This window comes from Lepisosteus platostomus, chromosome 22 (assembly GCF_059453375.1).
Source record: "Lepisosteus platostomus isolate fLepPlt1 chromosome 22, fLepPlt1.hap1, whole genome shotgun sequence".
Classification (NCBI taxonomy): domain Eukaryota; kingdom Metazoa; phylum Chordata; class Actinopteri; order Semionotiformes; family Lepisosteidae; genus Lepisosteus; species Lepisosteus platostomus.
Window position 1 is genome coordinate 17,966,584 of NC_142632.1, and position 23,465 is coordinate 17,990,048.

General features: G+C 48.8%; 2 protein-coding genes across 4 annotated transcripts; both read left to right on the plus strand.

The window, feature by feature from the left end:
* The first annotated feature begins 526 nt into the window (after nt 1-526).
* On the plus strand, nt 527-9,475 carry bcl7ba (BAF chromatin remodeling complex subunit BCL7B a). The gene is made up of 6 exons (XM_088616342.1): nt 527-715; nt 2,190-2,265; nt 3,185-3,296; nt 4,580-4,744; nt 5,140-5,219; nt 5,424-9,475. Exons 1-6 carry the CDS (start codon nt 624-626, stop codon nt 5,514-5,516), a joined length of 618 nt encoding a protein of 205 aa, XP_088472468.1. The 5' UTR covers nt 527-623; the 3' UTR covers nt 5,517-9,475.
* Nucleotides 9,476-10,420: 945 nt separating this feature from the next.
* Nucleotides 10,421-22,173, plus strand: mks1 (MKS transition zone complex subunit 1). Of its 3 annotated transcripts, none has more exons than XM_088616339.1 (18): nt 10,421-10,715; nt 11,225-11,346; nt 11,780-11,844; nt 12,378-12,533; nt 12,703-12,800; nt 14,108-14,236; nt 14,833-14,937; nt 15,220-15,328; nt 15,521-15,577; nt 15,888-15,930; nt 17,294-17,356; nt 17,834-17,904; nt 18,400-18,469; nt 18,775-18,882; nt 19,272-19,405; nt 19,944-20,026; nt 20,628-20,725; nt 21,738-22,173. In XM_088616339.1, exons 1-18 carry the CDS (start codon nt 10,639-10,641, stop codon nt 21,839-21,841), a joined length of 1,692 nt encoding a protein of 563 aa, XP_088472465.1. In that variant the 5' UTR covers nt 10,421-10,638; the 3' UTR covers nt 21,842-22,173. The 3 variants fall into 3 exon arrangements, with proteins under 3 accessions (XP_088472465.1, XP_088472466.1, XP_088472467.1); XM_088616340.1 differs by having other exon boundaries at nt 11,783-11,844; XM_088616341.1 differs by lacking the exons at nt 10,421-10,715; nt 11,225-11,346 and having other exon boundaries at nt 11,777-11,844; nt 12,708-12,800.
* Nucleotides 22,174-23,465: the final 1,292 nt, after the last annotated feature.

A 23,465-nucleotide genomic window follows, 5' to 3' on the forward strand; every position in this document is an offset into this window, starting at 1 on the left:
GAGCCAATCCTTCACCCTTTTCTGCCGGCATTATTTTCACAGCAGGGTCACAGGGGAGTCGGAGTCTGTCCCAGCAAGCAACGGGCCCAAGGCAGGGTCCACCCTGGACAGGACACCTGTCCATCACAGGACACACACACACCAGGGGCAGTATTCCCAGAAGCCAATTAACCTACCTGTTTGTATTTAGATATTGGAGGGAAACTGGAGCACCCAGAGGAAACCCACACAAACCCAGGGAGAACATGCAAACTCCACACAGACAGCACCCCAGGGCCCCAGCAGTGCGAGGCAGCAATTCTAACAACTGTGCCACCATACTCCTGTCCTTCCACATGCACTTTGATAACAACAACAATAACACTAACACTGATAATAAGGAACGAGTGAAGGTTTATTCCGTGCTCAGAAGAGAGAAACACAGCGCTGCTCCTCGCGCGCACGCGTCAGGCGGACCACGTGGGGAGCCGGGCGGGTGCGGAGTGGCGCGCGCGCGCGCGCGTGCGGGGGGGCGGGGAGGGGGGGGAGAGAAGTCTCGCGAGGTTAAAAAACCGGACGGCGAGACCCATTCGGTCGGATTGGCGACAAGAGGAAAAATATAAAAACCTGAGCCCCGAAATAAGATGTCAGGCCGCTCGGTTCGGGCCGAGACCCGGAGCCGCGCCAAGGATGACATTAAGAAGGTGATGGCGGCCATAGAGAGGGTCCGGCGATGGTGAGTGTGAGGGAAGAGCGCAGGAAGAAAAGATCGAGCAAACAATCCTGTAAGAGAAACTTCGGGGACGAGGAGCAGGCGGGGCGGCGGCGGTGACTGGCGGGAGAGTGACGGGGCTGCTGGCCTATTGCTGGCCGGGAGAGCCGGTCTCCTTGGAGACGGGGGCGGGGCGGTAGCGGAGGTGGGATGAGTAGCCGAGAGCTGATTGGCAGGCGCGGACGGGTGGGCGGGCGCCGCTGCGGTGACTGACAGCGGCGTGTGCCGAAATTACCGAAGGGTATCGGCAATTCAGCCGAAACGAGGAAATAATGTATTTTCCCGTATCATAGCTCGAACAGGTCTGCGACAGGCCGCGCCGCCGGGAGCCGTGCCTTTAGTCGAGTGCACAGGGAGAAGGAGGGGGAATGTGTGCGGAGTTGGCTGTTAGTTAATACCCCAGGGAACCAGAAGTTTGAGGGTGAATTCTTTCAGACGTTAAAGCTGGGGATGGAACAGGGGTTTGCCTGAAAATAATGCCGAGTTTGCGAAAGGGGCAAGAACGGCGCCAACTGCACGGCGCAGGAAACTGGTGCTGTTCTGTTACAGACCGAGTAACGAAATAAATGAACTGAAAGTTCCTCAGATATTTCCTCCTCCCCCACACGCAGTGATTGATTCCTTGAACGACACGAGTGTGGTCAGTCTGGGCGGTGTGTTGTATATCCCACAATGCGGTGCTCCGGAGGCATGAGCAGGGGTACCGTGTGACACGGACACGGGTGGCTTCGTGCAGCCTGAGGAGCGACTTCCGCTTCCCCCGTGCGTGGAGCTGGCACGGGGCGCGAGGCTTGAGCTCCCTTCCGCGGGCTGCGTGTCCGGTCCTGCGGGGGGTTCACTGTGCGCTGCAGGCCAGCAGTCAGGACCCCGATGTCCACAGAGACTGCAAACAAAGCCGCAGCTCACGGTAGCACCGCAGGAGAGCGTGGACGCCGTGACACCCCACTGCAGCAGAGCTCGGGTGAGGAGCCCAGTTTCTGGGCTCCCCCCTCTAGAGGTCTCGGCGGGGCCATGCCCAGGGGTTATTAAAGGTGATCGGACAGAAGTCCGGCTCTCCAGTCTCTCGTGTGAACTTGCTGCTCCTGGGGCTATGACGCCAGGAGGGTTTTTAAAAAGATGAAGCTGGCCGTCTGGGAAAACTGCGGAGACCTGCTGTATTTGTGTTTTAAGTAGAATCAGAAACTAACCTTGAGAAGTATCCCTTGGAAGAGCTGAGGTGCTGGTGTGGGTTTGAGGAGTCTTGAGTGCTGCCTGCTCCTCCTGTCACAGAGTGTCTTTCCCCCTGATGCGGGGAGCGCTGGCTCTGTTGCAGAGGAGGGATTCGAGTTCTGAAAGGAGAGGTGGTGTCTCCATGGGTGAGAAAACCGCCCGGCAGCGATATGGTGCTCCTTTGGGGGTGTCCAGTTCGCGGCTGGTAACAGCTCTGTCGCCCCTACAGGGAGAAGAAGTGGGTGACTGTAGGCGACACCTCTCTGAGGATATTTAAGTGGGTGCCTGTCGTGGATACCAAGGAGGTAGGGCTCTTCGTGCTACAGTGTCTTTCTCTTTCTGTTTTTTTGCTTTAAAAATGTCTTCAGGTGAAATTTGCACAGAATAATGTCCATGGAAGGTTATGAATGGAGTTTGCTGCTGACGCCAGCCTGTCCCTGTTTGTGATAAACTAGACAACTCGAGTACAAGATGCCACAGGGCTGCTGCTGTGGAACAGGAGGAATGTGGAAGAGAGTAAAATAGAGGTGTTTTAGGAGCTCTGTTACTTAGAACGTTAAGGTCAAGAGCAAAGGGTGTCCTTGTTTGATTGCTAGCAGATAGTCAATCTGAAGATCTTGTCCAGTCTCGTCTCACTGTGAAGACTGTGCTTCTACAAAGGCTGGGGCAGCTTGTTCCCTACACCCACAACCCTTTTTTGTAAAGAAAAGCCTCCTGCATGTTGCCTTAAGCTTCACTAGAACGCGTAAGGACATACATCAGAGGAGACGCGTGAGAGGAGCCGCTTGGCCCATCTAGCCTGTAGTTAGTAGGTAATTGATCCCAGGATCTCATCCAGCTGTTTCTTGACAGAAGCCAGGGTATCGGCTGGACAGCTCTTTGGGAAAGAAGTGCCTCCTGCTGCCAGTTGTATATGCCCTTCCACATAGTCTCTGCTTGTGCCTTCTGTTTTAATTTCACTGTTCGTTTTGAGCAGTAGCTTTAAGATGAAAAAAAATAAAAGCTAAAACATTTCACAATACCGTCTTCTCTCTGGAAATGTCTGTCTCCCTCGTGGTCTTGTTGTATTGGATTGTACTGTTAGCACATTGCCCCCAGTCCACCCTAGTGCTCAGGCCTTATCTAGAGATCCCGCTCCACTTCAAGCACGGCCACTGCTCTCGGTGAGCGTCTGCGGCAGGTCGCTGTACTTCAATGCAAAATAATCTTCTTCCTCTCTTGTAGAAAGAAAAGTGCAAAACCAATGGCAGCGCAGGGAGGGAGCTGAAGGGCTACCCTGCGGACACCGGGGATACGGCTTCAGAGAACAACCGCTCTGTCCTGCTGGACTTCCAGGGTGCGACACTGCCCTTCGCACACGCGCAGCGACTGCCTGTACAGCTCCTCAGCTGCACAGATCTAGGAGCTCAGAGGTTCCTCTGTGTTTACTGGCCCAGGGGCCTCTCGTCTGTAGGACTGTACCTCTCCTTGTTCATCCCAAAGACGTGGTGTCGAAGTTCACTGCGCTAGATCGGGATCTCTAATTCCTGATCCATTGTTCACACCCTCACCAGTTATTAAACGTGTGCTGTTCAAGTGCCCTGCAGTCATTTTCAAAATGCTGACTTCCAAATTCTTGTTTGCCTCATCTGTGGGTGTACCTAAAATCACAAGATCTAAAAAAGCCTGCACTTCCGCAGAAATAGATTGTTGCTTTTAAGATCGTAATTATGTTCTGTGTTTTGTTTGGATAATTATGTAGTTGGAGTCCACATGCCACAGCCTGAGCTTTGTTTTCTCGAGTGCACATTTTATGAGCTGCGGGTCTTGTTGAGCTGATAGAGTACACCATAGTCGAGAGGTTAACCCTCTGCCACGCCCAATATAGTAGAAATCTGGGTGACGAAGACCCCCTGTACCCTGTCTTTTTCCTGGCATTAGCTCCCCAGTTTTTTCCTCCTGGGGGGCGTGTGTGGGAAAGTGGGTGTTCAGCATCTGTGTCCTTATGGCCAGGCTGTTGTTCCCCAAGTCAAGCGATCGATCAGGATCAGGGTCTTTCTCCTGCTCTAAACTGCCCAAAGCTCTTAAAATAACTTACCAATATTACTCATCTGTCCCTGCATATTTACCCCATGACAGTGAAGACATAATATTTAAATTAGCCAGAGGTGTTGTTGGGGCACTTTGGCGCAGTGGTTATCGGTGCTGCCTCTCGGAGCTTGGACCCCCTCTTCATTCCTGGGGTGCTGTCTATGTGGAGTTTATATGTTCCCCCCCATATTTGTGTGGGTTTCCTCTGGGCCCTCAGGTCCCTCCCACTGTCCAAAAACATACTGGTAGCTTAATTTGCTTCTGGGAAGCCTGGCCCTGGTGTGTGTGTGTGTGTGTGTGTGTGTGTGTGTGTCCTGTGATGGACTGGAGTCCTGTCCAGGGTGCACCCTGCTTTGTGCCAGTTGCTTGCCTGGATAGGCTCCAGCCCCCCCGTTATCCTGGATGGGATGAAGTGGGTAGGAAAGGGATGGATGTTGCAGGAGATCCAGTAGCTTATAAGCCCTGGAGTTCCTGAGCAGCCTGAGTCTTGCCCGTGTTGCTTCAGGCCTCAGTCTCCTCCTCATTGCCGCTGTTTGCGGTGCCTTGCAGATGACAACAGTAACCAGAGCTCGCTGTCGGACATGTACCAGCCCAAGGTGGACAGCAGCAGCAACTCCAGCCCCCAGCCCAGCGAGCCGGTCAGCCCGGCCCCCACCTCTGACTTCCGCACCGACGACTCCCAGCCGCCCACCCTGGGGCAGGAGACGCTGGAAGGTACGGCTCCGGACCGGGGGGATGGGCGTGGATTTGCAGGCGGAGAGAAGGGGCTTCTGGCGCAGGATGAAGGGGGTCTGGGAGGGATGAGAGGCTCCATCTGAACATGAAGGATTCATTGTGTTGACCAGTTTTACAGCACTGGCGAGCAGATTGTGTGTGAAGTAAAAGCAGCTAATTTACCCATAATGGGCTCGTCTGCGTGACATGATGCTTCTGCTTCCTAGTCCTGTTTTCACTCCTGTGCAGACAAGAAATTTGTTTGAGGTGTTTTGATCAGAGTGAGATGGAGACTGTGGAGAATAAGCACAAAGACTGGGTGATAAGAAGGTAAGGTTCCCTTTGAATTTCGATTTTAAAATAACGGAAGTCCGTTTTTGAAAAACAACTTCCAGAGTCGTCGCTGCAGACTTGCGAAGTTGCCGATGAGCCGCCCACTCTGACGAAGGAGGATCTGCTGCCTCTGAACGCCCAGGTAAATGGTGCTGCTCTCTGATCTCCGACGGTCTCCCTCTCGCCTGGCTCTCGGCGCCAGCCCTCACTGCCCCCCGGCGCAGCTTTAAATTGAGAGAAAGTAATGTGTTTAACTTCTGCTGATTTGATGTTTTTCTTAAGTGAGTTTATTGCTAATTGCTTTGTGTGTGTGTGCAGTGCAGTAAAGGTGTGTGTCTGCATGCAGGTGGATGAGGAGAGCCCTGAGGCAGGAGCCCCCCCGCTGAAGAGAGTCTGCACGGAGCAAAGCTCAGTCCTCCAGCCCTCGACTCTCAGCTAGCCCACGATGCACCTGGCTAGGTTGGCGGGATGGTGGTGGTGTGTGTGTGTGTGTGGGGTGGGGGGGACGCACTGCTGTCCGTCCAGCTGGGAATGACCGCAGACGTGCCAAGAGCACGTTTATCTCGATCTTCAGAACAGCGCTTACGGCTGTATTCACCTCGAATGAGCAGTTTGTATCCTCTTTGCTTTCCTTTCAGTGTCTTTTGGAGTTGCTGTTAAATGTGTCCTGTGTGATCCCAGGGGCTCCCCCAGCCACTGGGGGGCGCAGTGGGGGCAGCGACCCCTTGTGTCCTTGGTCCTGCACCCTCTCTAGGTGTCATAAGGAGTAACAGTTGTAGAAACTCTAGTATTTGTAAGATGCCAGAAGGAAATGGAACAGATGATATCAACTGGTCAAAAATAACCGCATTGCCTAAAATATGATTTCATCATTTCGCTAGATCTCTTGTGCTCCTCGAAGGGGCCCAATGAGAGACCCAGAGGCTGGGCTTGTTTGGTTCTGGCTCGGTTCTGAGGTGAATACAGATCCTGAGGCGTTCGTGTCGATGGCCCGGCAGTCTCTCGTGCTCTGGAGACGCCGGCTGTGTGTTTGAAGCCCTGCTCTGGCTTGAGCTGGGAACGTGTGCACAGGGAGCCTGACTCTTCCTCGGACCAGCGCTGTCCGCGGTATCCCCGCAGAGAGAGACCAGAAATGGGGACTCTGTGCTTCGCCTTTCCCCGAAGGGGAACGTAGAGGAATCCGGAATAGTTGGCGATCATTCCCTTCTGCGCCACCGCTGCTTTCTTGCTCTGTCCCAGATCCCAGGTGTGAGAGGAAGAGTGGGAATTCAGATTCTTCCACATGCCAGTTTTGGAGTGAAGGAAGCCAAGGCTGATGTGGGAGACGTGAAGAAGCCCCAGAGCACTGACCCGCCTGCTTGTGTTTCAGCAACCACAGCAGCGCTCATGGGCGCCAGACCCGCGGTGGTGTACCGGCCATGTGGGGGCGCTGTCTGCACCCTGAATCTAGGAACTCTCCTGCTCTGACGCTGCTGTGCCAGGACTGTGCTGCTCCCATGGGGAGCCTGGACAGGGTCGGTGAAGACCCTCTGGGGTGCAGACTGCCTCCCCTGGAGCCTCTGCTGGGACAGAATATTCCTGAACCGTTGTGGGACGTTCGTGTCCGTTATCTCGAGGCAAAGATCATGAGCAGGAAGCATCCAAGCATGGAGTAGAAGACAAGATTGGGAAGTGTAAGTGGGCCTGAAAGTAATCTGTCTCTAGAAAAGCCCCACGTGCTGCTGCAGGCATTGGATTTCTTCCGGTACCTGTGGCTGCTCCCTTTCAGATCTTTTTCTCCAGCAGCCGTGAGTCAGGTTGAACAGAAAACATGCCCCCAGGCCAGACCTGCTGCTGCCTGTAATGTGTGAGACTGAGGTGCATTGTCCACATTTTCTAGGGATGCTCAATCACTATTTTAAAGCAAAGAGTCTGCATAGATTCTGATCTCTTTAAAAACTTTGATGAAAGTCTTTCATATACACACCAGCTCGATTGAATACCTGTTTGGCGCAATCGTGTGGCCCTTGACTGTACACAGTCCTGTTAACTCCAGCAGCTGTGGAGCAGTGTGATTCAGTCCAGTCTTGTAACATTGGCAGTCTGCAACAACAATGAGGTAATGTCCTGGAGTGTCCCAACTACTGCTTGCTGTGACAAATGAATGTGCACTTGAAGAGGGTGTCCTTAAGTATCTGGGCCTGATTATTTTTGCCTGTGAGCAAGGGGTTGGCAATCTGATTTGTTTATTGTGGAATGGGCTGTTTGCACACCATTTGCCTAAAGGGAAAATAAATTCCATTATGATCAAAATTTCGGGACTTTGTGCAGAGAAAGCATGTCGGTACATATATCTGTATCTTTCCACATACCCATATATTTAAAATACAAAAAGTTGGGTTTCCTTGTAGCAATGGGGGACCAGATGTGAAAATTTATTTTCACCATTTTAGAAAGGGAAGGCTTTTTTTACCCTTGTGTGTGTGGTGGGGGGGGTCGACGCTTCATGTTTTTAATGAAGAGGAACAACAGCTACACATTTTGTTTTGTCCACTGAGTGAACAGCGAACAAGAGATTTGTTATAAGACACTGATATTTACTCCTGGTCCTGGTAGCTACATAGGTAACTTACAAATCCTCAGTGGTGGAAGACTTATGAAACAGTAGTAATATAGATTAGTAAAGTGAACAGTTAATTTAAGAGTCCAGGGTGGAATGAAAACCAAAACATGGCTCTTCAGGAGCAGGAGTCGATATCCCTGCTTTCGATTAGAAATAAGTGTCCTATTGCATAGTATTTTGATTCATTTCAGTTATTTAAGTCTGCAATCTCTTATATATGGATGTTTATGGATTATTCAGTGTATTTGCATATATCCATTTAGTTAAAATGCAATTAGTGCTTTTTATGCTACAGCTCTTACCAACACTGCAGCTGGTAATTCCTGGAGTGGATCAAAATGCTCTGTTGTGGGAGGTGAGTTCTTTATTTTTTTTTTCCCCCCAGAGACTTTTGCAAGCAGAAAAAGGTTTTGTCACATAGTACGTCAATATTTTGTTAAATGACTGCTCATTTGCTTTTAAATTGGATGCCTTTGCTGGAAGTGTTTTTATTGTGCTGAGCATGTTCATTGTCTGGGCTTGACACTGTGTGAGTGGCGGAAGCAAGTCTTGGCTACTGTTGCTCATGCTTCAGCTTTGTGATGTTCAAGCGTAAATTGTTAAAAATCACGTCAAATCAAATTCCTACAATAACCGGTTTCCAGAGACTTAAAATAAGTAGTGCTGGGATGTATGTTTTTGTTTTTTGTACAGAACTTTGAAAATGTGTTTATTTAACTTTTTTTTTTAATTAAGCAAATTACAGCTTACCTCCATCCTCCAATTTTTTGAAGAGGCTGTAGTGGTGTGTTCTACAGTGCTTCTGTACTGCTGCTACAGCTGTTTCAGTGACACACCTGCGTATTTTAGAGATGTCAAGATCAAACTTCCTCCCACACTCTATAAAGACATGCTGGTGGGGTAATTGGCTTCTGGGAAGATTGTCTGTGCCCTGTGATAAACTGGGGTCCCATCCAGGCTGGGTCTTGCCCTGTGCCTGTTGGTTGGGGGAAGAGGGTGGAGAGTTCAGGGTCATGTTAGTGCCCTGTTGGTATGACCTTTGACCCTCTCCCCAGTACAAATAAAACTAACGTGTTGAGAATGAAGATAGTTATTAAAGCCCACTTTTCCTGAACTGAAAGCAAATCAATTAAGATGTACAATTATTGTGGAACGACTCAAAGTGCACAGCAGAGAGTCGTGAGTGTGCTTAGAGTTCAGCCTTTTTAGTTTTTCCCAACCTGTCAAGATGTTACACATTAGCGCTGTAGAAGCGATAGGTCTGTGAGTGAGACGGCTGAAGCAGCAGAAGAAGAGACTTAGAGCCCTGAGCCTGGCTCTGCCAGATCATGTTCTCACCAGATTGCTGGTGTGCTGGTCCTGTAACAAACACATCAACAGAGAGAGAAGGCTGTCAGTCCCCTATCATGAAACAAAGGCAAAACCTCCTGTTGGTTCTGCAAAGTCTGCTTGAGGTTTCTGATTCATAATTGCGTATTACTACGTTTTATTTTTTTCAAAAAGAAGGAGTTGGAGGGAGAAAAAAGAATTTGTATACAAATTGTATTTTAATGGAAGCTGAAAATGTATTTTTAAAGTACTGGACAACAACTTTTTATAAAGGAGCTGTGGATTTGGATGAACTGTGTGTTTTTTTTCAGATACTTTCTTACCACATTACCTTGTTTAACAATTCGGGGTTCAAGGAGTATCTTCCAAAACAAGATGATTGATTATACATGTAATATCTGTGAATTCAAGCTTACAGGAATATCTGTAAAAGGCCCACATGGAACAATAAAAATCTTGATGTGTAACTCGTCATCTCCATTGAGCATCTGAAAGGATGTCCTGATTAAGAAGAGGGTTTGCATTCTTGTACCTCTGGGTTTGATTGGTGGTTGTGGGGCCTGTCTGTGTGGAGTTTGCGTGTTCTCTCCTGGTGCACGTGTGGTTTTAGCTGTGGTTTCCTCCCAGGAGCTGATGAGGAGCCCCTGCTAGCACACTGAGCGGGAATGGTGGGCTGTGTGTGGAGAGGGGGCTGTAGTCGTAGCCCTGCGGCCCAGCCTTGTCCTCTCGGGATGGGCTGTCCTGCTCCGGCTCTGGCCAGGACTGGCGGCCTTCCGCTCGTCGCCAGGGCCGCTGGGGGGATGATCTTAGGATGTTTCAATATATTTCAGTATAGCGCCTTCTTTTCCTGGCAGTGACGTCACTCTGTGACGCACAAAACGCCAAAGTCATGAGTTTGTGCTGGCTGTAGGGGGGCCAACTTCATGGAGCTCAAGGTAAGCCCTGCATGGTATTATAAATACAATATTTTGGACGTATTTTGAACCTTGCATTTTTGCCTTGTGTTCATTGTGTTTTGCAATAAAATATTGACTTCAGAGTAACTTGTAAAACTACTGAACAATCTAAAAGCAGGCATACGAAATACTTAGAACCGTTACAAGCAACAAGTAAAAATGAGCTCTTGCAGCTTTTCTTTAGCTAAAGACAGAGTCCTCATATGAGAGACCTTTGCAAACTAGCTGTCATTTGAACGGGATTTTGCCGACTCTCTAGACCGTGACGAGTTATCACCATATTCAATTCCAAGCCCCGACGCCTGCGTCTGGTCTAGAAGGCCAAAACCTCACCAGAGGTAGGCACTGATTATTTTTTTTTGCGCATGTGTCCGCCGTGGCTCAGTAGCGTGCAGCAGCCTAGGTAATTGTGTGTGTGAGAGAGAGACCGTGTATATATACAGTATGAGGTTCCGCTAATTCTGCTGTTTGATTATACCGCTCGAGGATGGCATTGTAAATTGAAGGGGTGCCCCTATGCTGGCAGGACGGTCAGTTAGAGCCCGGTCCACCCACTTTTGCACAGGGCCACCCCAAAATCAAGTCCTGGCTCCACCCCCTGCCTCCACCGCCCTGTGTCGGTAAACCGCAGGAAACGAGCCCTGCCGTTACCGTGACAACACACGTCCGCAAAGATGGCGGAGGGCTGGAGTGTGGATACGGGGGAAGGGGTTTATCGCTCCAGGGATCCAGTCGAAAACCTGAAAATAAGGTAACCAGGAAAGACCCGAAAACACAAGAAAGAGTTGAACGTACAAACAGAGCACTTCACAGATTCGTGCTGGTTCTTCTTGCCGGGAGTAACGTGGTATATTCAACGTTGCGAGTTCAGCTCGCCGGTTGAACATAACGATAACGCGTGTAAAGTGCACGTTCAGACAGCATCTAATCTAGTAGCGTTTTTAAAAAGGAGTACAGCATGTATTTCGACGTTTGCTTTTGGAGGTATTTCCGACATTCGCTACTTTATATTTTATATAAACGTAGGGGGTTGTTACATCCAAATGTAACGTTAGAGTTGTTTACAGTTTGTAAAGGAGGATTATGCTCGTACAGCTCCCTTTACTGTCGTATCAAAATTCTGAACACAATTCAGTGCTGTCTCGGTGCTGGAGTGTAGCAGAGTAACCTGTCAGTGTGGTGCAGCGCTGTCTCAGTGTGGCGGTGCTGGTGCTGGAGTGGAGCAGAGTACTGTGTCAGCATGTTGTGTCTCTGTTGCAGGGTGCGTCTCCAGCGCATCACGTCCCCCACGGTGTTCTCCCTACAGCTCCAGCAGCAGGCCTCTGCCCTGCAGGAGAAGGGCCTCATTGAGCTCCTCACCTTCAGTGCTCAAGCCAGCTCAGGTGAGTATGTGTGCAGGGCCCAGGCCCTCTTTAACTGGGACCAGTTTCCTGAGGAGATCCATATCCAAAGGGTGTTAGTAGGACGTCTGAACGCCTTCGTGTCTGGATCTCAGGTCAGGGAGTTAGCGCCAGCACAGAGCTTCCAGCATGGCAGTCGCTGATATGGAGCAAACCAGAGAAAAGTACAACCAGAGAGTATATATTTCCTACTGACGTCAGCTGGTGCTGATACCGTTTCTTGAGTGCTGGCAGTTCTTTAAAGAGATGCATTTCCGCTGCCAGGGTAAGGGTGTCCCGCCACACGCTCGCACACACTGTAGGAACACGGGTTCTGGTTTGTTTGTTGGCAGTGAGGACTGTGGAGGAGCCCAGTGCAAGTGGCGGCCAGTGTCTGCTGGGGGCCGCTCAGTAACGGGCCTGTCTTGTGTTCCAGCAGGCGGTCAGCAGGACGACAAGGAGGACGTGACGGTGGGCTGGCAGGAGAAGCTCTTCAGTCAGGTGGGGGCCTGTTCAGTAATTACAGATAGATGCAGTAATAACATCGGCTGGGCGCTTCCCTGTCCTGATGGCAGTAGGGGTTACTCAGTCTTCAGTGAAAAAGCAGGAGGTACTGTAATGTGCTCAGGCTGCCACACCTGAAGAGTGTGACAGGGCCCTGGTGCTGTGGTGGGGACTGTGTTCCTCGCACTCTGCGCTGGCCGTCCTCGGAGAGAGTTCCCACACTCCCTTCTCTTCACGAGTCCAACCGAGTGAGGCTGCACACAGCACTGTCCAGTCTTAGGAAATCCAGGGAGAGGAGAGATGGATGTTTCTGAAAAGTGTGAAATGAATCCAGGAAGTCGCCTGATGCTGCATTATTATTGGGATTATTTTGCTCTACAATGATTTTGTTCCTGAAGAACCATGTCCATGTTTTTAATAGGGAACCTATTTTTTCATGCCAAGCGCTAGCGTCTGCAGTAGGAGTGTAGTGGGAGCTGGGCTTTGTCTTTTCCCTGAGATGTTTCTCCTGACCTGTGGGGTGTGTGCAGAGTGAGGTGGCCCTGCTGCAGACCGAGGCGGCATGTCGAAGCCCCCTGGAGAGGCAGTACCATGCTGAGATCGCTGCTCTGGAGAGGGCAGGGGGGCGGGCCAGCCGCAGGATCTTCACCTACACCGACTGCGACCTGCTGTCCGGGGAGATGGAGGTGGGTCCGCTCTGCAACTGGCTCGGGCTTTAAAGGGCCAGAGATGCTTTCATGTTTATTGTGTGGCTGCTGCCCTTTCCTTGAATGGCTGTCTGTTGTTGCCTGTAGGATGCAAGGCAGAGTGCATATGAAGATGAGAGCACTAAGTCGCATTTGTGTGTCTCTGCAGCATAGTCTCCCAGTGCTGAACCCGGACTGGGCTGCCCCCACCTTGCTGGCGGAGAGAATGGCGCATGTGAGGCACAGGAGACAGGAGAGGCGCCCAGTGTGAGCAGCAGTCTCTTCTTCCCCCTCTGGCTGTACACATACACACAGCGCTGATAAACATTACTTTGCAAATAAATACAGCATTATGTAAAAGATGTAATAATAATAATAATTGCTTACACTTATATAGCGCTTTTCTGGACACTCCACTCAAAGTGCTTTACAGGTAATGGGGACTCCCCTCCACCACCACCAATGTGCAGCATCCACCTGGATGATGCGACGGCAGCCATAGTGCGCCAGAACGCTCACCACACATCAGCTATGGGGAGGAGAGCAGAGTAATGTAGCCAATTCATAGAGGGGGATTATTAGGAGGCCATGATTAGTAAGGGCCAATTGGAAATCTCTTTTCGAGAAGCGCCCTGGGATTTTTAATGACCACAGAGAGTCAGGACCTCGGTTTTACGTCTCATCCGAAGGACGGCGCCTGTTTACAGTATAGTGTCCCCGTCACTATACTGGGGCATTAGGACCCACATGGACCGCAGGGTGAGCGCCCCCTGCTGGCCCCACTAACACCTCTTCCAGCAGCAACCTTAGTTTTTCCCAGGAGGTCTCCCATCCAGGTACTGACCAGGCTCACACCTGCTTAGCTTCAGTGGGTTGCCAGTTGTGAGTTGCAGGGTGATATGGCTGCTGGTAATCATTCTGTGAGCCCTCAAGAACGGCAGAGAGTAACTAAAAGGTCCCTAAAAAAGGTAACACTCAGCTTGTCTCAGGCCATGAAATGGGCACAGTACAATCCAAAATGATAATACTTCGGCAGATTTCTAATGTAATTTCTAAAATGTAATATTTATTTGTACATTTATATGTTTTTTGCAAGTTTTTGTGAAACATGGCTCTTGGATACAAAACAAATTCGTAAGAAATCTGCCGAAGTATTATCATTTTGGATTGTACTGTGCCCATTTCATGGCCTGAGACAAGCTGAGTGTTACCTTTTTTAGGGACCTTTTAGTTACTCTCTGCCGTTCTTGAGGGCTCACAGAATGATTTGGTGTCCTAAGCTGAAGGAAAACGCCTCAAATGGTGTTGCATGGTGTAAGGAACTGTAACCTCCAAATATCACTTTGCCACCTTCACCTTCTATCCAGGGCCCACTCTGCTTCTCAATACGTTGTGACCTGCATGATGTCAAGCTACTGTTCACAACAGAAAAGAAAATGGTAAAATCTTCAGCCACATCACAATGTGATGTTTAAGACCAGCATGGTGCTGGCTGGATGCAGATCTACTTGTACCGTATGAGCCTGGATCTCTGTCTGACTTTGACTTTCCCACACCTGGCTTCTGCCCTCCAGGGAAGGCAGTGTGCCCAAGTCCCGGACTGTCACCTGGGAGCCCACAGAGGACTTTGTGAAGAACAACCATGTGATCAACACACCGGTGCAGACCATGCACATCATGGCCGACCTGGGACCTTCTGGGGCGTGAGTGATGCTCAGTCTCTTACCCCCTGTGTCCAGGTGTCCAGTTAGTTTCCACCTCACCTTCTGAAGCCCTGCTGCTCTACATTAATTCTGAAGCTTCTGATTTTCACAAATTTGTTCTAGCATTAGAGTACTAACATTAAGCAATACAGATGAATGCTGGCTAGGAGTATTTTAAAACTCTGCTTGCTGAGCCTTAAAATACCCCGATATGTGGAATTAACCCCACAGTGGGTGGGGAGCTAGTGTCTGGGAGTCAAATGATTTAAAAATAATGAGCGTCCCTCACTTAGTCAGTTGTTTTTTACTTCTAGGAATTGGAAGCCATAAAGGGCACAGGCTTTTATGTAACCATGAGGGCTTAATAAGATGGAATGTTGTTGAAGTTGATAACCCTAACCCTAACCACTTGCTTCAGGGCGCAATTAATCTGCCGAATGCAGATATTCAAACCCGTTACTCAATTCAATGTGTGTTTTTTAATTGGTTAGGAGCACTAAGTTTATTGAATCTGCGTTCAGAAGTAAATGATCATACCTGGTTGTGATGGGAGTGAGCGCTGAATGGCGTCAGGCTGTCGTGTGTGTGTGTTACAGGCTGGGCAGGAGGGCGAACGAGCGAGTGCTGTGCACTGTGCGAGTGGACGCCAGTGGAGTCGTCACTGTCAAGCCCGACTTCAACAACAGCAGAGGACCTTACAGGCACGTGGCTCCGTCAGCCTCCGCTCTTCACCTGTCTCTCGCTGTGCTTTCTTTCACCGAGTGGCCTGATGGCTACCCCGCAGAAAGACAAGCCGCAGCCCCTGCTGTGCCCTGTGAGAGGAGGCCACTCTGCCCGCTTCAGCCCCAGCAGCCCTGCTCGGGTTGGCACTGCGGGGTCGGTGCGGGGTCGGTGCGGGGTCGGTGCGGGGTCAGTGCGAGGCCAGTGCAGGGGCCAATGCGAGGCCGGTGCTGTCAGCTCAAGGGGTCTGTGTGCTCTGCCAGGCTGGAGATGGAGGGCCAGCGGCGGGAGCAGTGGCAGTACTCCCTGGAGGACGCGTCTCGGACCATCGGCCCGGAGGAGAGGGAGCGTGAGCAGCGCGTGTTCAGAGATGTGAGTGAGGGGCTCCTGGCCCCCCGGTGAAGAGGGAGAGACACACCCTCTGAAATGTCATTTCCCTTTGTATGCCTGCTTTGCTTTCTGTCTTGTTTTTCCTTCCATCCACTCTCCTGTCTACAGTTTATACGAAGGCTTTGAACTGGATGCGCTGCCTTGTTGGCTCACAGTGAACCCCTCTCTTCCTAGCTCTACACACGCCACAGAGAGTATCTGAACAGCCTGGTCGGCCAGGACTTTGAAATGGTGCGTTGCACGTCAGTGTGCTGCTGCGAAGCAGCTTTTATTATGTCTTAGTCCTTGGTTTCTTATTTGACATACAGTATATAAGCATTGAATATATTGTACTGGATGTAAACAGTCCTCCCTTAAATCTGTAGTTTAAAAGCTAGTTGAGCTACTTTGGGATAAATTACTTCCAGAAATAGCACCTGGAACGTCTTTCCAAGATAACACATTGGACACTTTCTCCATTTTAAGTTGGTTAGTAATACATGAAGGTTTTTCCCTGAAGAAGATCGACAGGGCTCTAATCAGTTCTGTGTCCCCTTTCTAGCCTCCCCCTGGCATTCTGCGCCTGCTGGTGAACGGAGAGATCGGTGAGCCTGGCTCCGGCTCAGACCGGCCTGCGGGCTTGTGCCGCGCTCGTGCCAGAGTGACCACATGCCGACAGCACGTGGCTCTGCATTCTTGGGGAAAAACAGTTGTGAGACAGTTTTGTTTGACAGCTAAAACAACAGGAGACTGACCTGATTTTGAAACGAGCAGGGGCTAAACCAGGAACAGCACAACCTCTCGTTATCTCATCATCATCATCTCAGTTCCTGTTTTTTTGTAGCGTACTCATGTTCTTCAAAGCCTTCTGTTCCAGTGCCAGTCTGCCTGATGCTCACTTTCAGTCTCAGCCCATCAAACCGTTTCTGAAACCTCCTTTGATACAGAAAACAATTGAACATATTAACATATATACTGTTTCTCCGGCTTAATAAGCAGTTCAGCATGTTAGATCCCTCTGCCTCAGTGCACAGCATCACAACACAGCAGTACAATGGCTGCAGCCATGGGCGAGAACTGAAAGAGGTAGCTGACACTGCCGTGTGTTAATTCAGAGAGCCATCGTTTTGACCAGATCTCATTGATAAGAACAGAAAGAAGGTTAAGAGCTAGAAGATGCCGTCCAGCCCACCCAGTGCAGGACTGCACAGTCCTGGGGCTGGAGCCCCACACAGCTGCTGGCTTCCACTCCTGCTGAGCTCCCTTACACAACTGAGACTGAAATAGCAAGCTGCTGGATTGGAATATTTAATTGGAATTATTCAACTCAAATTATTGATTTTTTTTACTTACGAAATGCAATAGTTAAAAGACAACCACCAATATATTTAAGAGCTGAAAACAATCAACCAGTTAAAATTAACCCTCTTATTAAGGGTTGATTGTGTAACTTACAGCTGTTTTTTCACAATTGTGTAACTGAAATTGTTTGGACCTCCAAGTCCAGCTTGTGAACCCCTCATCTAGTGCAGCTTCTTGGAGGAATCCATGGTATCATTTTCAACATAGTGACTGACGGGGTGGCTTGTTCCACACTCCTGCATCCTTTTGTGTAAAGATTTACACCCTGTTCTCAGTATCAAATGTGTTTTCTGGTTTATATTTTGCTTTCAACTAAAGAGGTCTATTAGGTTGAGCTTGTTTGTATTTGTAAGGGGTTTGAATGCTTGAGTCCAGTCCCCTTGTACTGTCCTCTGTACTATATAATATTTTGGCAGGGCCTTTGGGATCTTCTGTCTCTATAATGCAGGCAGATTCTTGACGTAGTGTTCCTCCCAAAGTTTGGCATTAAGAAGGGAACGTTCTTGTCCGAAACCTTACATCTTGTTCTGCTGTCCTAGATTCTGTAATAGTCTGGAAGGGTCAGATTTGCTTCTCTACTGAAGGTTCTGTTTGATTTGTTTGCAGTCTCTGCGAAAGGCTATGAGTACGACAACCTGTATGTCCACTTCTTCTTTGAGCTCCCCAACAGTAAGTCGCCATCCGATGGAGCACTTTCTCGCCAGTGGGGTCGCACTCCGCAGTGGGCCCAGAGAGCACAGCTGTGGGGTTCTGTAGCTCTTCCCTGGGTCTGGACGGATTCTTTCACACGAGTCCCCCTGCCACTCTGGAAGAATACAGTGAAGGGTGGCATTGAAATTAAAATACCCAAGAGACAGAAATAATATTGCATATACACCGTGCCTGTGTAATTTCATGTCCTTAGTGCTGAGCCACCAAATCTGAGGTTTTATTTTTATTTTAGTAATCCCTTAAGCTCCATTTTCAGTTAACTATATGAGGCTTTCTTAGTCCAATTCAGAGCCATATGTTAATTTGCAGCTTAGCAAAGATCCATTTGTGTGTAATCTTTCTAAACAAATTAGCAGTTCTAATACTGTGAATTCCATCCTGCCTCAAGAGCCAGAGCAGTTTAACAGTGAGCTGGTCTGGTGTTTCCAATTCCAGACTGGTCCAGCCTGCCGTCCCAGTCTCTGTCTGGAGTCACTCAGACCTGCCGCACGCGCACGGTGGGCCGGGTAAGATGGGGGGGGGGGGGTCTTGTTTATGTTTCTACTCTGTTATAGTCGATTTTCAGGCAGGTGTAGCAAGTGTGGATCAACCTGGAGTCGTTGTGACTTCCACTGCAGTGTACACAGTGCGCCCCTCAAAGCTTTGTGTCAGACGCAGAGCCTGTTGTTTTCACAACGATCTCCATTGCTTGATGCCCGATGTCCACAACAGGTTCGACTCTGCTGTGTCCCTGGCTGCTGTCCTTAAACTTGCATTCCCCTCCTCCACTCTCTGCCTGACTGGCTGTGTGCTCGACACACAAGAGCACCTCAAGTAGCCGAGAGACCTCTGTTGTACAGCCACTGGAAACGTACCCCACAAAATCACCTTCCAGCTTGCAGCTCCTGCTCTGCTCAAGTATTGATCAGCGGGCTGTCGCATCAAGCTAGACTTATTGCCCTCTGTGGGGAAACATCAAAGTGCCTTGTTTAAAAAGTGTCAGTGTGAACTTGTGTTTCCAGGAGAATGCTGCCTTCTTCTCTTACCCCTTCAACTTTGAGGCTTTCTTCAGGAAAGAAGATGAGACAGAAGGTCAGACTGCAGGACAGTTCTTAATCTTTCTGTACAGTTCCAGCGTTCCAGTGGGATCCCCAGGTCTTAGTGAATTTGAATGAGTGAAAATTGAATTAGCAGCTTACTTGGTCCTACCTAGTATATCTTTTACTCAATATAGTTTTTAAAACATCACGTGATTGACTTTAATGAAGACTAAATCTACTCTAAAGCCACATTGTCAGAGTATTTTGTCCATGTTTCTAAGTGGTCATGCTGTTCTGATTGGTTCTGCTTTACTCCCGCGTGCTTCGCTCTGTGCGGATGACTGTCGGCTCCTGCAGACTCCGTGCCCCAGTGGCCAGTGCTGTACTTTGAGGTTCTTTCCCTGGATTTCTGGCAGCGCTACAGAAATGAGGGTTACGGCTACGTGGTCATGCCGGCGACTCCAGGTAGGCTTTCAGAGGGAATTTCAGAAAACCTTTTTAGAAGCACAGCATGTGTACACTTGTAGAACAGCTATGAATAGGCTCTGCCTGACTCACTTTGCCGGGGATGACCAGGTTTAGATGGTGCTGGCTTCTGCATTTTCTCCTTTGTGTTGTAGCACAGGCAGGTCTTTTTATATGGCAGGTTTCTATATTGTGTAGACACTCAGGGTTCATAATCTCTCTGTTCCTGTTGGTTCACATTGACATAGAAACGATGAGAAGACGCCATTGCATTGGCCATCTCACTGTTTGCTCCCGAGACGGTGAATTTCTGAAGCATTGAAAGGAAAGAATCAAGTTATTCAACATGAGTTGTGTCAGATTTGGACGTGATCCCTTGTTACCCACAGGGCACCACACGGTGACCTGTACCACATGGCGGCCTGTGAGGATGGGAACAGTGGCGGAGCTGCGGCGGTTCTTTATTGGGGGAGCCCCTGAGCTGGAGGACGTCAGCTATGTCCGGGTGCCTGGGACCTTTAAGGTGGGTCATGTGAGCAGTTGGCACTTCCACTGCAAGGAGGTACGACCGTGATCACCCTGCAGGAGATCGAATCACACTGATCCTTCATTATCAGCTTGTGGCAGAGGCATGTGAAAGGCATCAGAGTTTTATGTTAAACCTATTATAGCAATTATAGGTTAGAGTGGGGAGCCACGTCAGCATTGCTGTATAGCCGATAGTGTAAAGAAGGAGGAGTTTACTAGTTAGCCAGTTAAAACGGGGTTGGGGTTGAATTAAGACGAGAGGCAGAGCTGGAATGTAGGTAGGGCGCCGGAGCTAGAACTGCTGCTGTCATGCCCTCGGCCACAAACATCACACGCGTCTTTTAGCACTTCCTGTTGGCCTTAAGGCACCTCCTGCAGCTCGGTGTTTTCTAAAAAGTGCCTCAATATGCATTTGATACGATAGTTGTGATTGTAGAGACGCAGGTATGTTCCTGTTGGCAACGGGACGGGCATGAGAAGCTGAATTCCCTCCTCTGCCTCACCGCTCTCACCCATGACTCTTCCTTCCCCAGGGGGAGCGTCTGAGCCGCTTCGGCTTCTGCAGCCAGACCACTGGCCGTGTGACCTTCGCCCTGCACTGCATTCAGCACTCGAGGTGAGGGGTGAGGGTCCGCTGTGGGCACCGGCTCCTGTGTCACTCGCGACACCGGAGCGTCTGGTGTTTATGAAGAGGATGCACTCATTTAAATCCAAAACAAATCGTTTGGGAGGGGAGCAGAACTTTGAAATTCAGGGTTGTCTGATTTGTGTAAAGTGGGGGAATCAAATAAATGAGTTGACCCCAAGGTCGTGACCTGACATCCAGTCCCCACACCCCCATCTGATGAGTGACTGCATGAACCCCTCTGGGAATCAGGCTGTTCATCCCCAGATTATGCAAAACATATGCAAATATTTACTGTAAAGGAAGATGTTGATGTCCAACTCTGCACATTATAAATGGCTTAAGGAGAACTGCACAAGTAAGAATGTGTCATAAATATAAAGCAAAGGTATCACATAATTATTGTTGGTCTTTATCTTACAAGATGATTTAAGGAGAACTGAAAACCCTGCTGAATTCTGATCAATGATGACTCTCGAGCTAGAAAAAAACATTTTTAAAATAAAAAGGAAAATGTGTTGCAGCAGGGCTTTCTTAATCAGAAATCAAAGTATAGAAGCATTCTTCCTGTTGTTGTCTCTCCACATCACAGGGCTTTTATTGATGCCAGTGCTCTGAGGAAGAGGAGGCAGAGTGTCCTGGACCAGCTGGGAGGGTTCAGCCAGCAGGGCTCCATCTACAATGTGCTGGGTAAGACACTGGCTCAGACTTACACACCCTTGCAGTTCTCTGTACCCTCCTTGCCCACACCTGATGAGAGAATTTCACTCTGAGAACAAAAGTGTTCAACAAAAGAATTAAAATCAAGGGAAGTAAAATTTTAAAATGCACTAAAGAGATGTGGAAGTGCATTCAAAAGCCAAAACCAGAAGGCGCTTCTTTACCCTAAGGCTTGTGGGAATAGGTAACAAGTTACCCAGCCATGCTGTTGGAGCTCCAGGGGTGCTGTACAATGGCTGCGCTCTGACCCCAAGCTTCTCTCCCTTTCTGTGTGTGTCTCATGGAGAGCAAGCTGGGGTATGCGAAAAGACAAATTCCTAATGCAAGAAATTGTTTATGGACAATAAAGTGATCTTTTCTCTCTTATGTCTTCGGACTGTGGAAGGAAACCCACATGAACATTGGGGAGAACATGCAAACTCCACACAGACCGCACCCGTTCAATAATTAAACCCAGGGCCCTAGCACTGCGAGGCAGCAAGGCTAACCACTTCACCGTGCTGTACATAATTAATCTATTCAGTCAATCATGACCTTGAAGTGGAATACAAAGCAATAATACTGATAGCCCACCAGGAACTGAGTATGACACCCCTTCCTTATGATGACAGATTTTTTGCTTTACAGGCAGGTACAGTCTGCTGTTTTTTTAGCAATCTACCTGGGTTTCTTTGTGAAAATGCAAGCTGATAGGGTGAATGATCTTTCCTAACCATAACACGTCCATAGTCCATTATGCTCAGAGGGAGAAACGAGAGGTTGAATTCCAGATTCCTTGGATACCGGCCTGCAAAGTACTAGACTTCAGACACCCCCTTTCTTTGGGGTGGGGCCTGGACTCTTCGACCTGGGTGCTAGTTTCATTAATGACCATTTCAGCTACTGTGATTTCTGTCAGAAAAACCTTGGTGTGCTCCTGAGCAATAAAAGTGACCGGTGTAATTAAGAGTACAATCTTAATCACTTTCTCTGCTCTTCCCAGAGGCGTTTCAGAGGGCCCGGAGACGAATGCAGGAGGCTAGGGAGAGCCTTCCCAGCGACCTCATTAACACCACAGCGCCCCCTGCCTCTGAGTCCACTGCATAGAATCAGCATGGGGAACATGTATGCAGCTCTCACAGAAGGCCCGGGAAACATGCTTTCAGTCCTCCTACAGATCACCTTGAGAGATATGCTCAATTAGTAAATCTACAGAAAAAGGCAAAGAGAGCATTGAAATGCCATGAAATTATTTTTACGAGACACTTTTATATTGAATTTGAAATATTTTATAGTAATTGATATCTAGTCTGTAATTAATCTGTGTATGGTATTATGTACTGGTATTAAATGAATTTGGATTGGAGAGTATTTTTATACTGTTTGTATTGTAATTGTTTTATATGGAAAATTGTAAATAAAGTTTATTTGCTGTTTTATTTAAGCCATATTTTATAAGATTGAAACCAGAGTTCACTTTCTCTTTTTTATATTTTATTGCACTATTTTTCTGAAATGCTCATCACAGCATCAGTGTTACAACTGGTCACATGATATCCTCAGGGATATCTTGAGGATCTGGGTCTGTGTTGAGGCATTGAGTCTCAATGACTTTTTAACTGGTAGGACTTTTTCCCATTGGCCTGTGCAAATCATGGCCTCCTAATAATCCCCATCTATGAATTGACTTCATTACTCTGCTCTCTTCCCTGCTGATTGCTTATGTGTGGTGAGCGTTCTGGTGCACCATGGCTGCCATCACATCATCCAAGTGGGGCTGCACACTGGTGGTGGTGGAGGGGATCCCCATTACCTGTAAAGCGCTTTGAGTGGAGCATCCAGAAAAGCAGTATATAAGTGTAAGCAATTATTATATAAAAATGTGTGAATGTACTGCGAGTGAAACATCACAATGACACCTATTCCAAGAACACTACTTTCACTGGGACAAGGTTCAACAAAAGCAAGGTCCTTGCAGAGAGGCAATATGACGACCTGTAGAACCCGGTGCTCGAGGGGAATTATTTGTGAGCGTTTTACTCTCAGGGTCCAGGTTTCAGCCACATCAGATGCTGAACACTTATCTGACGCTTGGATGGGGTTTTCTTAGACTCCTAGGACTAGGGGAATCTCATTCCAGGGCTATCCATCCAAATCACCACACCCTCGGCACTGAGATAGCACTGGGAAGTCGGGGGTCTGGACTGGAAACGGCAAGGCTGTAGGCTCGGCTCTCAGGCTGCGTAAAAGCTGTACACACGCCATTTGCTTTGGATTAGACTAGTGTCAGTCAAATAATTACTTTTAATAGCCGTCTGCATGGCGCGGGACGATGCATTAAACTTGGAATTAATTCTATCTTTCCACTTTACAATAATAAAATGCAGGCCTATCGTCAAAAAATAAACTGAAAGTAAGTAACCGACTCCGAAGATCCAACAAAGCTGTTACATACGCAGAAACTACTGTTAAAAAGAAGTGTCTCGAATACACAAAACTAACAGTGGTGTTTAATAAACAACAATGGATGATGATAATCGTTTTCTCTCCCTTAGTCCAAATACGCTGCAGCTGCAGGCTGGGATGTGACCATTTCTCTGCCCCCGTCCGTCTCTAAGCGCTCGCAGCGCTGCGCTTTGTTACCGAGCGCCAGCCTGCGGATCCGCGCATAATGGCGCAGCCAGACCTACTTTCGAAACCGCCCGGACACCGTCGCGGAATATTCACGAAA

Coding starts and splice junctions, on each gene's coding strand:
- bcl7ba (XM_088616342.1), top strand. CDS start 624: ATGTCAGGCCGCTCGGTTCGGGCCGAGACCCGGAGCCGCGCCAAGGAT. Junction 716..2,189: donor ATAGAGAGGGTCCGGCGATG/GTGAGTGTGAGG, acceptor TCGCCCCTACAG/GGAGAAGAAGTGGGTGACTG. Junction 5,220..5,423: donor TGCTGCCTCTGAACGCCCAG/GTAAATGGTGCT, acceptor GTCTGCATGCAG/GTGGATGAGGAGAGCCCTGA.
- mks1 (XM_088616339.1), top strand. CDS start 10,639: ATGGCGGAGGGCTGGAGTGTGGATACGGGGGAAGGGGTTTATCGCTCC. Junction 12,534..12,702: donor TGCTGTCCGGGGAGATGGAG/GTGGGTCCGCTC, acceptor GTGTCTCTGCAG/CATAGTCTCCCAGTGCTGAA. Junction 18,883..19,271: donor GGTCATGCCGGCGACTCCAG/GTAGGCTTTCAG, acceptor TGTTACCCACAG/GGCACCACACGGTGACCTGT.